Source organism: Polypterus senegalus, chromosome 6 (assembly GCF_016835505.1).
Source record: "Polypterus senegalus isolate Bchr_013 chromosome 6, ASM1683550v1, whole genome shotgun sequence".
In the NCBI taxonomy this organism is placed as follows: domain Eukaryota; kingdom Metazoa; phylum Chordata; class Cladistia; order Polypteriformes; family Polypteridae; genus Polypterus; species Polypterus senegalus.
Genome location: NC_053159.1, coordinates 118,222,762 through 118,241,042, shown reverse-complemented (window position 1 = coordinate 118,241,042; position 18,281 = coordinate 118,222,762). Strand labels below are relative to the sequence as shown.

The following is an 18,281-nucleotide window of genomic DNA, read 5'->3' as shown; positions in this document are numbered from 1 at the left end:
TCAATTGTGGTTGAAAAGTAAAGCTTCTGTATAGGACTATTCATTACTTTACTTCTTATTTCCTCATAGCTTCTGATATCCAGGTTTTTCAACAGTATATACAGGTATCTTGGTCCCTGCATATATAGTACATTCTATAACTGCCCTGTTTAACCTCTCTGCCTGTGGTGATTTTTTTGTCATACTTTTTATGTTGTTCAAATACAGCTTGTAGGGTAGTCTACTAGTGATTGTGAAGAACTTTTGTCCTCTTCTTTCTGATAATAATAGCTCAAACCATTTTGTTGTATTTGCAACATGTTAAAGAAAAATAATGTTCCTTATATCTTAGTATTACGTCAATGAAAACATAAACAATATTAAATAACATATAGCTGTTGTAATTGCATTCTTAACCATTAAATAAAACACTTTTAAAATATTAGACATTATAAATTATTGCATAGCATTTATTTTAACTCTTTGAGGGCTAATTATTTTATTTACGTTTTGGCCCAGGACTGAATATTTTTTCCTAACAAATTCAGTTTTCTGAAAAGCACACACATCAATAGTTTTCACACATAAATCAGCAAAAATGTCTGCTGCTGCGTGTTCTGGTCGCTGTCGCCGCCTGTTCACTGTCTCTGGCGTGGTGTGCCCGTTGCCTGTCCATCTTTGCACGACTGGTGGCAGCAATCACAGTGCAGCCCTGGATACAGTGCTAGTCCATAGTAGTGCATCATTCATACACGCACCTATATAATACACCACAGGATAAGACTTGCCAAACAACTTAACATGCATATTCATAGAGATGGATGGTAAATTTTGATCAATTTCTGCTTTAACTAAATGTTTCAAATTAACCCTGATATATATTCTTTTATACTTACCTAGTCTTAACAACATAACTTTAAAAGTAATAAGCTGATGGCTGACAAATTGCAACCTTCTTGATGAATAATGTCATCAGTTTCACGTCTGCCACGTAGCACTATTTTTGTTGAGCTTTCCACCATCTTCAAGCCCATCCACAGTTACTCTTTCTTCTGCTGCCTACCATGGTAAAAATTGTTGAATGAGCTCAGTCACTTAAAATCTATATTTATTTATAATTCACTGAGCGCACGCAAGACAACTCTTAAGACCATGAGATACGCTCGACAGAGCCCCGCCCGCCAACTCTAATTAAGGGCAAGCAAGACAGAGCCATGCCCACCAACTCTAATTCAGGGCAAGCAAGTCAGAGAGCCCCGCCCACCAGCTCTAATCCTACATCCACTGTCGCTCTTGATCAAACAGCAATAATTAGCAAATGAACAAAGATAACTGGTATTAACAGTGCAAAATTCACAATTGGTATGCCAGTTTGAAAAGATAAGTTTTGAGGGTAGTTTTAAAATGTGTTATTGAATCTAACTGATGTATTTGAGAGAGAATAGAATTCCCGAGTTGAGGAGCACTATGAGAGACGCTCGAGCTCCCATAGCACAGAGTTTGATGTGCGGTACCGAAAGTACAGTTGCAGATGAGAATCTGAGTGAGCGAGAGGTGTGTCAGTCTGTAGGAGATCAGTGAGGTTGTGGAGAGCTTTAAATGTTAAGAGTGGTATTTAGTATTGTATTCTGTAGTTAACAGGGAGCCAGTGAAGTTGAGAGATGATAGGTGTTCAGTGATCCCTCGCTATATTGCGCTTCGACTTTGGTTCGCGGATTTCTGTGGACAATGGTTTTTTAATTTATGGTACATGCTTCCTCAGTTTGTTTGCCCAGTTGATTTCATACAAGGGATGCTATTGGCGGATGGCTGAGAAGCTACCCAATCAGAGCACTTATTACGTATTAAATAAAACTCCTCAATAATGTACGATATGCTTCCCGCGCGGTGCTTCGCACACTTAAAAGCTCTAACAACACACATTGATTTTTCATTGTTTGCTTTTTTTCTGTGTCTCTCACTCACTCTGACATTCTCTGCTCCTGACGGAGGGGGTGTGAGCAGAGGGGCTGTTTGCACAGAAGCTGTTTGCTTAGATGATACGGATAAACGCTCCTCTATAAAATGCTTAAAGACTACTTTACATTGATCCCTTCTTTGCAGCCGCTTTATCGCGGTGCCCGCATATTTAAAAGCCCAACAGCCCTATTGATTTTTGATTGTTTACTTTTCTGCCTCTCTCTCTGACATTCTCTGCCCCTGATGTGCGCTCCTTTGAAGGGGAAGATATGTTTGCATTCTCTTTTATTTGTGAGAAAGAACTGTCATCTCTGTCTTGTCATGGAGCACAGTTTAAACTTTTCACTAAAGGGTGTTATTTCATGTCTATAGGGCTCTAATAATGTTAAAAAATGTATTTAGAAGGTCGTAAACAGGTTTTCTATGCTCTAACTGCGAAAATATTAGATTTATAAATAAAGAATCCTACTTCGTGGAAATACATTTATCGTGGTAGAGTCTGGAACGGATTAACTGCGATAAACGAGGGTTTACTGTATAACTGCGGAGAATATTTATAAACAGTGTGGGAGAGTACAAGCATATGGTTTCTACTTCGTGGATTTTCACCTATCGCGGGGGGTTCTGGAACGCAACCCCCGCGATCAAGGTGGGATTACTGTAAATAATTACATGTAAGTGATTCGCCAAAATCTGTTGTATGTAAATGATACTGTTAAAGTTATTGTTTTTTCATCAGAAATCCCGGTTTCCACGTCTACCTGTATTAGTTTAAATGGCACTTTTAGCACTCGCAATAGGGCGGAGGTGCTGACTTATCGTGTTGACTGGACAACACAGTGAATCTGGCGTCTATCTATATATGTCTGGTTTCCGTAGCCTGCTACAAGAAGGTACTCTCTCGACCATTGGCATTGGTTTCGCTCCTTGCTATTTTCGTTATACTGCAACGGTAGTTTCCTAAGCCTTTGTTATACTGAATTCCTTTCTCAACGTTTTCCCTTCCTATTTTTACACCGCCGTATGCTATGACGGGCTTCGGCTAGTTGGAGGAGTTAGTACAAAAAATGGTTTGATCTATATAAGCAAACATTTTTTAAAGGCTACATGTACTTCCTGTAACACAGCAATTTACTTAATTTCTTAAAATAAACATTTTTTAATGTTACACGTGTGACAGAACACTTACCAGATGCTTAAATGTTTTCAGCCTGAGCTTATTTTTGGTGCGGGTGTCAATTCATCACAACATGAATTATTAATGGGCCTGTTTAGCTGTCATTTAAATTTAGCCCAGAAATTATCAGCCTTTGTCTACACTTAAACAGTGCCATTTCTCTCTATTATAAAAGAAAAACTTGTGACAAGAAATTATCTTGAAGAGAGACAGAGAGACTTCATAGAGGCAGAGACACTTCCCGCAGCACGGTCAAGGCACGTCATACTAACATCCATTGGAAGCATGTTCCTGTGAGATGGTGACTTGTCAAACAAGATCATGGTAGTCTAAAAAGCGAAGAAGAAAGGGCAGCATCGCAAACTAAGGACAGTAATAATCAGCTTGGAACAATTGGAATTGAAAACCTTGCAGGTCCAGTAGGGGTCAGAAATAAAACACAAAGAGTACAAGACACAGTAGAATTTCATAAAGACTTTCAAAAACGTTGGCGCCTTACACATGCAGAGCAGGTTACAGATTATGACAGTAGTGGAATTCGAAAGACTCAAGAAAAAAACTCTGCCACCATACACACAGAGCAAGTTCAAAAATTCGAAAGTGTCAAAAAAAAGGACAGTACAGATCGCATTAGCGCTAACAAACGAAAATTATTACTCTGTAAAATAACGGAACAGCAAACACTGATCGAATATATGAACATAGGTGATCTGTCGGAAGTATGTAGATATTGTAAGGCTTTAATTTTAAGTCAGAGACACTTAGATCAGCGAATTCGTATTGCCATCTGGGAAAAGTACTGCTACTTCCCAATGAAGAGGTGTCTCCGAGATTTGTTGTTTGGTAAACGAGGAAATCCACAAACACTATAGGCAAAACATGCGTGTCTATAATAATCTTTTTGCATTTGCATCATTCAGTGCACAAAACGTTGATTTACACAATAATGGACCGTACTCTATGATAATCTGTGGTCCCACAACAATTAAAGTTGCGACAAGTTTACTTTAGTAAAAAACACAATTTGGTCAGGTGTATATTTATGATCAGGAAGAAGCGCTGCAACATAGAATCGAAAGAGTTAAACAATCTGATGTACTAGAAATTATATAGCCAATAATGGATACAAATCCACATGTCCACAAGTATATGTCACTTTACACAACATTTATGTAGAGAACATGGACAAAGAAATTGTCTTGGATTTCTATCTGAATCCGAAAGATCACAGTTGCATTTATAATAAACCAACATATGATAAATTGTCAGCGATAATAATTTCGAAAGACAGAGATGTCAAAGATAGTGTAGATATTCGTGTATATCCAAAGGCAAAGCACGATTCGTCATTTCTGTCAAATACATCACCAAATTCAGATCCTTTACTATTTACTATTTCCAGATGGCAAAACAGGATGGTCGTATACAATATGAAACAAAAGCAACATTACATTATTAATGTGTATGTAGAAGTCGAAGCTAGTCGTCTCTTCTTTATTAAATCGAATCAAGCTAAACTTAGAAGGGAACATATGCAAGGTCTCATTGATCACGTTCAAAATTCAAATATCAATGGTAATCAATTTGACAAATTCAAAATAGGTGCAGCAGTAATATTACCTTCATCATATAAAGGTAGTCCAAGAGCATTGCAACAGTTAGATCATGATGCAATGACAATATCCAGAATTATTGGTCAGCCAGATTTATTCATTACAATGACGTGAAATCCACAGATTCTTGAGAACAATGCCACCGGCTACATCGGCTTTGGATATTCCCACTGTCATAAGTAGATTGTTTTATCAGAAAGTCTTATTTTTATTGAATGAACTCAAAATGGTGTTCAGGCAAATCAGAGCATACATTTACATCATCGAATTTCAAGCACGGGGTTTGACTCGCATGCATTTATTGGTTACTTTGCCAACTACATTATTAACTGATGATGATGTAGATCGATTTGTCTGTGCTGATATTCCAAACGGAGAAACCTGTCCTAAATTATGGTACAATGTCATTAAACACATGTCTCACGGACCTCATTTAAAAGATTCAGTATTTTGGATCTCAAAAGAACAAAAGTGTTTAAAGAAATTTTTACGGAAGTTTTAAAATAAAAAGTGAACATAGTGCATATATAACAATTCTCATGAAAGCAAAACAAATAAATTGTATTTCCACTTGACCAAACCTGGGGGTTGACAAGTGAAGCCCTCTAGTTTTTAATAAGAAAAACTGAAAGTCAGTGTGCATAAATGTGTGCGTAATTCGACTCTGCATATACTGTATTAACAATACCTGCTCTCCAGTTACTTGTACTTTTTAGTGAGATGATCGCATTACCAAGGAATTATTACAATTCTAGTAGGAGAAGCATGTTATTATTGTCATCTTTTATTGCCTCCAATTTATCATCTTGCTCTATGTCCATTTTCCTTTGAAACTAATTAATTTCTTTATTTTTTCTTTCTAGATGAAATGAACAGGAGTTGTTGAATGACTGCAGCCTGTCTACAAATCTGCTCCTGGTGACTGGTTTGTGGATAAGCTTTTTTTTTTTTTTTTTTTTTTTATATTTATTATTATTGAGCCACTGAGTGGCAGATCTCCCTGCAATTGAGATTTCCATCCTCCTAAGGAGACAGCAGCCACGGTACATCCTTGATTTGACAAAGGAGGAGCGATGGTGCTGTCACAAAGACAACGAGATGAACTGTAAGTTTGTATCAATTTTTGTGGGCTTATATTTGGAAGAGTTGGGCATAATTTCAGTGCACAGTTACAACTAAACACAAATGCTTTATTCAAAGTGTATTTGCCAAGCTTATTTTGCCTTGTTTTGCCTTATGTCATTTTTGTAGCACTTTTTAAATCCATTTGTTGCCAGTTTTACTCCACCTTTTGCACAACTGCATAATAAGTGCAAAGGTTGCTGCAGCAGCAATGTTGGCCTCTTCATTCTGTGACATTTTTGGTTGTCCATGCTTTATTTTCATTTCTATCTGTGATCTGATCATTTTTAGTGTTTACAGTATATCAATAAAATAAGAGGTACAAGTTCTTTGTACTTATCAGGTTTGACAAATTAAGCAGCAGGCACCCATACTTGGTTTACTTGGTAAGCATCTGATTATGGATATTAGTTTACCTTTTTATTGTTTTATTTCAAACAAACCTTGCTTGCTCCATGATTCTGTCTAAACAGCTCTGTTAAAAACAAAATAATTTCTTTAACCCATTGAGAATGTTAGTTTTGTTTTACTTAGTCTCACAGGGCCTGATATGATTCTCAAACGAGCATGCACATCTGGGGTCAACCCTCTAAAAAGTTTGTAGTGAACAGCAGTGTAATCCTGTGCTGCAAAGGTCAAACCCACAGGGCTTCTTCGTAAAACACCACCCTGTATTACTGCACTCCATGTGTTTTTAAACTGCTGTTGGGTATTCAGGAATTGAGCAAAAGAAAATTTGGTTGACTTGACACTGAGAAAAATAAAAATCTAAAATTGCTGTTATCCATTTATGATTTCAGTAGCACAAAGTTACTGAAACTTAACGTTTAATTTGTACGTTGCAATGAGCGCTGTGACAGAAGAGAGCGCTACTTGGCTGCACACGTTTGAGATGTGCCTCTGTTTGCTATGATATCTTTCTCTTGTTTTGACTATTTCATCATTATGTAAAAGTGAACAGAGTCTAGATGAGCATTTTGGTCTATGGGTACACTACATGTTAATATGTCACAGCTATTGTGGCAAGGCATGTTTGCAGTTTCACTGTGTGCCCAGCTTGGTCAAACTTTTTTCTAAGCTGCCCCATAATGCTTTGGGAAGTTAGACATCACAGAACTGTAGAAGCCATCTTGGATAGAGGTGTCACTACATGATCATACTTTTCCAGAACTTTCACACATGCATACTGTATCAACAACAACATTTATTTATATAGCACATTTTCATACAAACAGTAGCTCAAAGTGCTTTACATAATAAAGAATAGAAAAATAAAAGACACAATAAGAAAACAAAATAAATCAACATTAATTAACATTGAATAAGTGTAAGGTTCAATGGCCAGGGGGGGACAGAAAAAACAAAAAAACTCCAGACGGCTGGAGAAAAAATAAAATCTGTAGGGATTCCAGACCATGAGACCGCCCAGTCCCCTCTGGGCATTCTACCTAACATAAATGAAACAGTCCTCTTTGGATTTAGGGTTCTCACAGAAGGGCTTGATGAAGATGGTCACGTAGAATTCTGCCTTTTAATCCATCCATCATTGTTGGAGCATCATGAAGCTTTGAGTAGGTGGAGGTGGCGCAGGCCACCACCACAAAGAAACCGGAAAAAGAAACAGAAAAGAAAGTAGGGGTCAGTACGGATTTTAGAGCCACCATGAATAGTTATTATGAGGAAATTGAACATATAGAGTATCAGGATTAAGTTAAATTAAGTTAAATTGAAGTTATAGAAAGGCCATGTTAAAGTAATATGTTTTCAGCAGTGTTTTAAATTGCTCTACTGTATCAGCCTGGCGAATTCCTATTGGCAGGCTATTCCAGATTTTAGGTGCATAGCAGCAGAAGGCAGCCTCACCACTTCTTTTAAGTTTTGTTCTTGGAATTCTAAGGAGACACTCATTTGAAGATCTGAGGTTACGATTTGAAATATAAGGTTTTAGACATTCCGATATATACGATGTGGCAAGATTATTTAAGGCTTTATAAACCATAAGCAGAATTTTAAAGTCAATCCTGAATGACACAGGTAACCAGTGTAGTGACATTAAAACTGGATAAATGTGTTCGGATTTTCTTTTCCTAGTTAGGATTCTAGCAGCTGCATTCTGCACTAGTTGCACACGATTTATGTCTTTTTTGGGTAGTCCTGAGAGGAGTGCGTTACAGTAATCTAGTCGATTGAAAACAAACGCGTGAACTAATTTCTCCGCATCTTTCAGTGATATAAGAGGTCTAACTTTACTTATGTTTAAGTGAAAAAATGCTGTCCTAATGATCTGATTAATATGCGATTTAAAATTCAGATTACAGTCAACAATTACCCCTAAGCTTTTTACCTCCGTCTTGACTTTTAATCCTAATGTGTCCAGTTTATTTCTAATAGCCTCATTGTATCCATTATCGCTAATCACTAAGATTTCAGTTTTCTCTTTATTTAACTTGAGAAAGTTACTATTCATCCATTCTGAGATACAAGTCAGACATTGTGTTAGTGAATCAATAGAATTGGGTTCATCAGGTGCTATTGATAAGTACAGCTGTGTGTCATCAGCAAAGCTGTGGTAGTTTACGTTGTGCCCTGAGATAATCTGACATAACGGAAGCATGTAGATTGAGAATAACAGCGGACCCAGGATAGAGCCTTGTGGAACACCATATCGGATATCATGTAATCATGGTACTGTAAAAGTACCTTTAGATCATACTTTATGGCACTGCAAAGTCTGCTTTGTTCATGCATGAATAATTTAAAATGTGTACATGCTTGTGTGATGTCACTACCCAATTTGTACTCTAGCCAGATTTGCACCCCACATTTGTTTATTTTGTATAAAAAGGCTTACAGTATTTTCATTTGAAGGGTACATTGACTGACCGTAATGGGAATATTATTAAAGTAGTTCTGCATTGGTTCATTGTACTGGTTTAAGCATGTTATGTTCCTTGCTATATAGTCAGATCAGGTAGTGACAGGAACACTGATCCCTTGCATTACAGGCTCTATGGATTTGCCAGTACACATACATTTACTTGCCAATACCCTGAAGTTGAAATAGGGAGGTGCCAGTACAGAGAACTGGTGCCAGTCAAGCACTTCTTGCTAGTATATACTGTAGTACTGATCCCTGTGTGCTCACTTACTCATCAAAACAAGCTCCCCCTTCCCGAGTCAAAAAAACATGAGACCCTGTGAAATTTAAACTTTTGCTATTATTTACAAGGATTTTCTATGTTCTTGATGGAAGGAAAAGGTTTAAAGCCTCTGCATTTATAGATCAGAAGCAACAATGAGGAGCGCAACTTCAAAAAATGGAATGAATTGGTCCCATGCCATCACTGTGTGGCATAGCCAATCTTTACCCTGAAGATTACATCTCTGTGAGCGCAATGATAGATAGATAGATACATTATTTATTTTCTTGCTAGGTTGTGGCCATTTTCTCAGTTTTGTTTGTGGTTATCTTTCTGTCTGTGTCTTTTGATGTTTGAGACATAATGACACAGTGGTTAGCACTGCTGCCTCACAGCTCAGGTCACATTTTTGAAGACCGTATTTGGTTAAGCATAGTTGAAAGAGGGTTCCCTTCCAATGTAAAGTCTTAGCCCCTCATCAACTTGTTATGCCTATATTGACTCATTAGGACTTATAAAGTAAGTAAAGAGCTGTCATTACTTTTTTTGCCGTTCATCATTTGTCATAGCTGCAGATTCTGTCTTAGAAGTTATTTTCTTTTATGAGTGGTCCAAATTTTGCAAGTCTTGCAACTCCCACATTTGCCTGTAGATAAGACCAAAAGGAACATGTGAGCTCTGATGGAATACTACACCAGAAAAAAAAAAAATCCCTAAAAAATTTTTTCAGGGTAAGTAAAGTGGAGGAAATAGTTAAGTATCCTGCTTTTACGTTGGGCAATAGAAAAGTTAAATAGGATTACAGTAAATAAAAGGAATCTAAGCTGGCTTCTTTTTTAGTTTTAAATGAAATGATGATAATTAACTGTACTGAAGCTTCAATATTTATTCCATCCATCCCTTTGGATAAATATTGAAGTATTTTTAACTGTAGTGTGTTTGACATTTTAGATAAGCTAATTCATATCCCCTTATGCTCTTGAATTCCCCATAATAAAGCAAGATCAGTCTCTTGTACTCCACAAATTGTCTTTTGTCCACTTAAATGAAAGGAGTAAGCCTTTTAACCCCACAAATTGACTTCTATTTACCTTATATTTCCCAAGCAGGTAAAACCAGTATCTGTATAATTTTCTAATCTTAAAATAACCAATTTTAATTTATTATTTATTTTGTATACAGCTTAATTTGTCTCATTCCCATAGGTGCAAGGTAAATCCGCCCCTCCCAAATTTAAGGGTGCTTTTGTTAAATCACTTTTCAATGGCAATAATCATAAAACCCAAAGAGTACCTTCCTTTAATGAGTCGTACTAATAAACACATATTGCCTGTGGAAATATATTAAGTCAAACTAAACCTCACTTACCAGATCAATTAAGGAAATATTTTAAGTGATATAGGGAAATTTAATAAACACCGTAACATAAGCTACTTATTTGTTAACATAGATGAAAAGAAAACAGTCGTCTTACTTATTGCAATGCCCAAGTAAATATGGGGCTGTGCCTATTTCTGCTAACAATAGCCAATCTCCTACTGAAGGAATATTTTTCAGGAACCAGTGACTTTTTAGAAACTCTGGAATTTTTGTAGCATTTCCACTGCAAGAATTAAGTCCACTTGTAGTTTCTGGCAAATTTTTAGCTCCTATTCCACAGTATGTACCATTTGTCCAACCAGGATCTATCATGGGTGGGACTGGGAGAATGAATTGTGCTGACTGACTGACCACAAGCGCTTGCACCATCTTACAGGTCTGTTAGTAAGTTTGGTGTTTGAAAAGCTATCAGAGAAGGTGAAGTGCTGCACTTCGCAGCACATCATTCTATATGGCTGCCTCACTGTTGTACCACACCATGCACAACATCAAAATAATAATATCCCCAGTGAAGTTGCAATCACTTCAAAGAAATATATTTGGCTGGGTGGAGGGGGGAGGGTTCCTGTGAACTCCCAGTCATGGGAAGTGTCACACTTCACACCACACCACATCACTATTCCCACATGCCTAGTACACAATACTCCCTCATTGAATTCCCAAACCCGCCTCACTTCCTATCTTGTCACTTTCCTCTGCACTTCACATATTTTGCATAAAGTTTACAGTTACTGTTGTGCAGTGTGGGAATCAATGGACCACAAGCAATCCAGGACTTAAAACTTACAGGAATTCATAGGTACCTGAAATAAAGTTCTTGCGGATGGAAAATGCCTAATATTAATTGTCAGCTTGAAACTTAAAAAAAAAAAAAGACAATAGATGGTGTGCAGTGGCATAAATCGTCATAATCCTTATCTGAAAAATCGGGCCCTGTAAATATATTAGTATTAAGCCTGCACTGATCCAAATTTTCCTCATGGTACAGTAGACTGAAACAAACTAGTTCCTGACTCATTAATTCTACTGCTATAAACATGTAAGTTATTACAAATGAAACTGTGGCCAACAACAAATTGTGTACTTGTTCTGTAATAAACAAAAGTAATCAGAAATAACATGTTCAACAGAAAGCAGAAGTTAACTCTCTTTTAACACCCTTTTAACTTTTGCTTTGTGTTTTTGCTTTAATATCTACTGTATAAGTTGTATTTTTTAATTTTATTTTTAAAAGGTACAGTAAAGCAGAAAAAAACCTCTTGTACAATAAATGACTTAAAATCAACCTAGAGGATCACCAGAGAATTATAAAAAGAAAGAAAATACTAAAAATAGCAAATTCATCCCATACCCAAGGGAAAGAGAGGAAAGTGAAGAGCACAGGGCGAAAACTTTTCTCCCTAATTCTTATTCTATGTTTTGTTTTTCATTGCATTTCAGTTAGTAGGAATGAAAATAAACCAAGCCCACACTGTAAAGCATATTGGTATTAAACTTGGCTGTCTGATGGATAGCTTCTGTGATATTATTTATTTTTGAGTGAATTAGCATGTTTTTGGTGCTGAGCTTTTCTAGGGTCCAGCAACACATAGATAGAATCACAGCAGTTCCCTAATGTAAATTAAGTCCAGATAGCCTTTATACATTTCATAAATGGAGTAACTGAATGTACTGTTCCAGTGGAGGAAATAATTATTTGACCCCTCACTGATTTTGTAAGTTTGTCCAATGACAAAGAAATGAAAAGTCTCAGAACAGTATCATTTCAATGGTAGGTTTATTTCAACAGTGGCAGATTGCACATCAAAAGGAAAATCGAAAAAATAACTTTAAATAAAAGATAGAAATTGATTTGCAATTCATTGAGGGAAATAAGTTTTTGAACCCTCTAACAAAAAAAGACTTAATACTTAGTGGAAAAACCCTTGTTTGCAAGCACAGAGGTCAAACGTTTCTTGTAATTGATGACCAAGTTTGCGCACATTTTAGGAGGAATGTTGGTCCACTCCTCTTTGCAGATCATCTCTAAATCCCTAAGGTTTCGAGGCTGTCTCTGTGCTACTCTGAGCTTGAGCTCCCTCCATAGGTTTTCTATTGGATTAAGGTCCGGAGACTGACTAGGCCACTCCATGACCTTAATGTGCTTCTTCTTGAGCCACTCCTTTGTTGCCTTTGCTGTATGTTTTGGGTCATTGTCGTGCTGGAACACCCATCCACGACCCATTTTCAGTTTCCTGGCAGAGGGAAGGAGATTGTCGCTCAGGATTTCACGATACATGGCTCCGTCCATTTTCCCGTTAATGCGATTAAGTTGTCCTGTGCCCTTAGCAAAAACACCCCCAAAGCAAAATGTTTCCACCCCCATGCTTGACGGTGGGGACGGTGTTTTGGGGTCATAGGCAGCATTTTTCTTCCTCCAAACACAGCGAGTTGAGTTAATGCCAAAGAGCTCTATTTTGGTCTCATCAGACCACAGCACCTTCTCCCAGTCACTCTCTGAATCATTCAGGTGTTCATTGGCAAACTTCAGACGGGCCTGCACATGTGCCTTCTTGAGCAGGGGACCTTGCGAGCCCTGCAGGATTTTAATCCATTGCGGTGTAATGTGTTTCCAATGGTTTTCTTGGTGACTGTGGTCCCTGCTAATTTGAGGTCATTAACTAACTCCTCCCGTGTAGTTCTAGGATTCTTTTTCACCTTTCTCAGAACCATTGACACCCCACGAGGTGAGATCTTGCGTGGAGCCCCAGAGCGAGGTCGATTGATGGTCATTTTGTGCTCCTTCCATTTTCGAACAATCGCACCAACAGTTGTCACCTTCTCTCCCAGCTTCTTGCTAATGGTTTTGTAGCCCATTCCAGCCTTGTGCAGGTCTACAATTTTGTCTCTGACATCCTTGGACAGCTCTTTGGTCTTTCCCATGTTGTAGAGTGTGGAGTCTGCTTGATTGATTGATTCTGTGGACAGGTGTCTTTTATACAGGTGACTAGTTAAGACAGGTGTCCTTAATGAGGGTGACTAATTGAGTAGAAGTGTCTAACCACTCTGTGGGAGCCAGAACTCTTAATGGTTGGTAGGGGTTCAAAAACTTATTTCCCTCAATGAAATGCAAATCAATTTCTATCTTTTATTTAAAGTTATTTTTTCGATTTTCCTTTTGATGTGCAATCTGCCACTGTTGAAATAAACCTACCATTGAAATGATACTGTTCTGAGACTTTTCATTTCTTTGTCATTGGACAAACTTACAAAATCAGTGAGGGGTCAAATAATTATTTCCTCCACTGTATGTGATTCTTTGGCATTCTGGAATGTTCATGTATCTTCTACAGCTGGCAGTCCATAACCTATGAATGCTTCTTGCTATGGCTCTGCATGAAGTGTGGCACAAGCTTTTGGAAGTCCATAGTATGAACATGTAGTACCCTTTTCACCTGTTCTCAAGTGCTTTAGGTTACTGACAAATTATTTTATTCTCATTCGGTGTTTTTAAATTGTAACTCTAATGCTATAATTTTTTGTCTTCTACTTCTGTGCATTTTACATTTTCCTAATCTAAAATGGCCTGAAGTAAGCACAGATTCTGTCACATCTTGTAATTTTACTTCTTGTCAGGGTATCCTGCTTAATTATCCATGCTTTATTATTCCCTTCTCATTTTGATCTAATAAGAATCTCCATTAATTATGTTTCCTAAAAGCCTAAGCTATGATCTTCTTGCATTTGCTTTTAGCATTCTTTGGCTTTTATCATTAATAAATCTCTCCAACCTCCCTCCACCCCCCCACAAAAAAAATTCTTGGACAATTGTAATGACCAAATTAGGTCCTCTTAATATTCTGCTGGTATCCTTTTCCATTTGGATCATCTATTGCCTTTTCTGTTAAAGAATCTGTAACCGATAAAAGTGAATAAATTAAGTGCAATTTTTTAATTCTTGTAGTTATTTTTAAAACTATTGTTCATGTGAGTGGTAAGCACCTAAAAAAAAGAGCTGCCCCTTATTCCTTTATCTGACTCTATCTTTCTACTTTGTATCTCTGGTATACATAAACAGATTTCAGTAAAGCAACACTCAAAGCAAAGAACCATTCTGCTTGCTTTATTAAATCTGATAACAAAGCTTTAGGCACAGACCATCCAAAGCTAATGTGCTATTCCTTTTGCTGGAAATTATAACTGCTAATTAGATTCATAATTAAAGGGTAATAGAGTAATTTAGCACTGAATTAAGCCCTAGATTGATGAGGTTGGTATGATTTAACTGTTCTCTTGCCATAAGCAGTTTCACTTTGGTGTCAGTGATAAGGTAGTTTTGGGATTTCTCCAAAGACAATAGTTTAATGCTTTTTTTTAAAAAAAAAAAAAAACAAAACAACTTTCAGTAAAAAGATAAGAGACAAATACCTATGTGTGTGTGTTTATGTAATATATGTGCAGTTAATAATTTATTTTTAGTCTTGGTTAACTTTGTTTTTTGTATAACCATTTTTGGAACAGTTTTAGAAATTGGCATATTGGGGCAGAAGAATATTCAACACAGAACAAAGACAAATTTTAACAATTATTAATAAAATATTTGTATTTAACATTTCAAATTAGCATAATTAAGTAAAAGTGTAAATGTTTTGGGCAGAGTTGCCAATGTTTGGTAAACTCTATCCTAATACATAAAAAGGCTGAAGTTAGAAGCACAAATGCGGTGAAAGTTATCAAAACTTTATGGCCCTATAAAAGTAGACACTCATTTTTCACAATTGACATTTGAGATATTTTCCAGATTTTTTTTCCTTCCAAATAAAATCATTTGTAACTTGAGTTATTTTGCTACCTCTTGTGTAATTAAAAATGTAGAAATTTCAGCCGTTCTAATTGTAATTCCTTATACAACCATGCTGCTGTTCTACAATTAAAAAAGCATTCTATGTACATAAGAAAAACAAACTAAAATATGCAACCTCACGAAAAACCATCTGTGATCACTTGTTAAAATCTCCAAGTGCCTTATTTGAGAAGGGGTAATAGTTAAGAAATTTTATTTTTAGTTGTGTCTGATATTTCAGTTCCTGGCAGTGGTGCGTCACCAAAAAAGTTGAAAACCCCTGACAATTATGTTAACAGTTAAGTGTTTGCTTTACTTAGTAGACCTACTATTATATAAAACTGCTTACTATAACTACTTCGAGTAGTAAACAAGACCAAACTTTTTGCTCTGCTATGCAGTATTTGCCTTATATTAGTGAGGGCCCTGACCAGATGTTAACAATAGTTTGGGGTATTTAGGCTTTGATTTAAAGTTTTGGAACCACTGCTAAGATATTCCATTGATAATGGAGAAAGATGAAATTTGTGATGGTTGCTGTTGATTTAAAATTCTATGTGTCTAAAGAAAAAAAATATTGATACTTGTAAACTCAGTGAAGGCAACTTTGAGTATCACAAATAAAGAACATCCTTAACTTATAACTTAAGAGCAAAACAAGCATAATACTGCTTTTAAAAACTGTTAACTTTAAGCTGCAAAATCTTCATCTGACCACAATCCATGAATTTTCAACTTATTTGCATTAATGAAAGAAAAATCTAAACAATTATTTACTGCTATTTTTTTCCAAATTGGATTGAATCAGACTGCAGACTTCCAAAAAACATTTTAATGATACAAGGTTGAGAGTCATCATTCCGTGAGTTCTGGCACATTACTTGTGTGTGATTTATATTAATGGCACAAGTCTTCATTTTGTTCAGCTAAGAACATCAACACCATTCACAGGAAACTACCTGACATTGTGGGAATACATTGGTTAAAAATGGAATTAATCGTGATTTTTTTTTTTTATTGATTGCAATTAAAGGTTTTAATCTCTTGACAGCTCTAGTGTGTGTATACTCTCTCTCTCTCTCTTGGTCACAAGCTAAATTTAGAGTACCCACATTGTACTAGTTTTTATTGAAATTTAAGCTTTTCAAGTGTAGTGAATAACCTGAAATAATGATAAAAAGGTACTTGGTAAACTGACATTAAAAAAGTAATGTTTTTTTAAAAGTAATGTTTTAAAAAAGTTTTCAGAATTTTACAAAAATGACTCTTTCAGTGAGCAAGTAATGGGTTAATGACTTGCATCTTTTATGCACCAGTAAAAGCTAGTTGAGCCTTGAACGATGATGCAAACAGTTCCTACATGTGCTCCAACTTTTACTTAGAAACCTGTCTGAATAAAATCGGTTTTGGAACAAACTATGTTGCTACACCCTCTGAAGCATTATTTGGACAATATTGCACTGTATATTGCTATCATGAGATTGAGGCAATTAACAAAGGAAGGCAGACAATTATAATCCTTAAAAGTACAAGTCTGTTTGCAAAGAACTCCAAGGTGTCCATTACTACAGTTACCTACATTTAAAGGAACTTGGAGTAAACTCGTACATGAACAAGTGTGACAGTCCCAAGGCCACAACAGAATCAGAAGCCAAGTTCCTGAGAGTCAACATCTTAAATGATAGGCACCTCACAGGCCAGTGGTTGAAATAAACAAGTGTTACTTTCAACTGTGAACAGATTACTTCAGGCTGCAGGTTTAATGTCAATAAGAAATCCATTGCTAAAATTGCAAAATAAGAAAATGAGGCTTGTTTTGGACCTGGAACTCGGTGCATTTTAAAATCAAAGACCAAATGAACAATTGGAGACCTGGATACTGTGTTGGAGCCTGTTGCCCTGTAAGATGCTTATAACACAAGTTCTTTTTATTAGAAATTTTGATGCAGTGTTTATAGTGCTTTAAGCAAAATCTATTACAGCTGAAGGAACATGTATAGCTTTTTAAACATGTCATTTATTGACTATACTACCACCAACAAATTTTTCTAATAGTATGGCAGATTTTAAGATACCCCAAAAGATATAAAGCTGCTGCTGTTGCAGAAAGTGATTGTGAGTTTAAAAACGTATGTAAGCAGAATATTTACTTTTTATTTTTTTCTGCTAACATAAAATATTGTCACTTAAATAACTTCAATGTTTCAGTATTTTCATATTACATTATCCCAGAACAATTGTTTTATATAATAACACATACAGGTATATGTTGCAATAAGAACTTTCCAATTATGAGTTTTCATTTTTAGGATGACGGGTTCATTTTACGTGCTTTTTCAACTTAATTCATTCATTTACTTATTTGGCTGACACCTTTATCCAAGATGACTTAATGACATTTATGATACAGTTGGTTACATTACTTTTGGGTTTCCGCTTTGTCTGTATGCCGTATTTTAGTGTGAATTCTACGCGCGCCGTTATACACGAGGTCCCTGATCTTTAACTCTGTCTTAAAGGTAAAGGGTGTTCTGGAGTTGCAAAATGCAATGGTGGATGCCATAAGAGATGTGGCCGATGAACTAAGGAATTATAATGGCTGTACTATGTGATACTGATCGTAATTTAATTGAATTGATTAAAAAATAAATGCTGCATCTGATTACCTGTTTTTACATTCTGCTGATTACATTCAAACAAAGCTGTAATGCGGTCTGATTTAGGTGATATTTTGGTGGGTCAGGTTTATCATACCACATCTCTTCAAGTATGGGCAAGCAGGATGCTACATGGCTCCACAATGCGACACATTGTCTTTGGACTATAAAGAGCAGCACATTAATAGAGTGGAAATGCATTCTATTTACATAAGCAAATTCATTCTCTGAAGGTCCCTTTATAGTGTAGCATCGGTGCCGAGCAATATAGAGCGATACAACGGATCGATTCTCTTCTCTTTACCATGGATATTTGAGGTGACTCGCTGTCTTTGAAAGAACTGCTTGCCTTTTGCCACACTAGTTGGAAAAAGCTCCTGCAACTGTACGGAACTGCCATTTTTATAGGATCTCCAACTATATATGATATGC

At 36.4% G+C, this 18,281-nt stretch overlaps 1 protein-coding gene across 2 annotated transcripts in view; it reads left to right on the top strand.

Moving 5' to 3' along the window:
• Positions 1–18,281, top strand: part of LOC120531486 (lissencephaly-1 homolog) — a 134,359-nt gene that overhangs the window by 62,167 nt on the left and 53,911 nt on the right. For both annotated transcript variants that reach the window (XM_039756938.1, XM_039756937.1), the window contains exon 2: positions 5,592–5,833. In XM_039756938.1, the coding sequence (XP_039612872.1) occupies positions 5,802–5,833 (32 nt within the window). In that variant the 5' untranslated portion in view covers positions 5,592–5,801. The remainder of the gene's footprint in view (positions 1–5,591; positions 5,834–18,281) is intronic.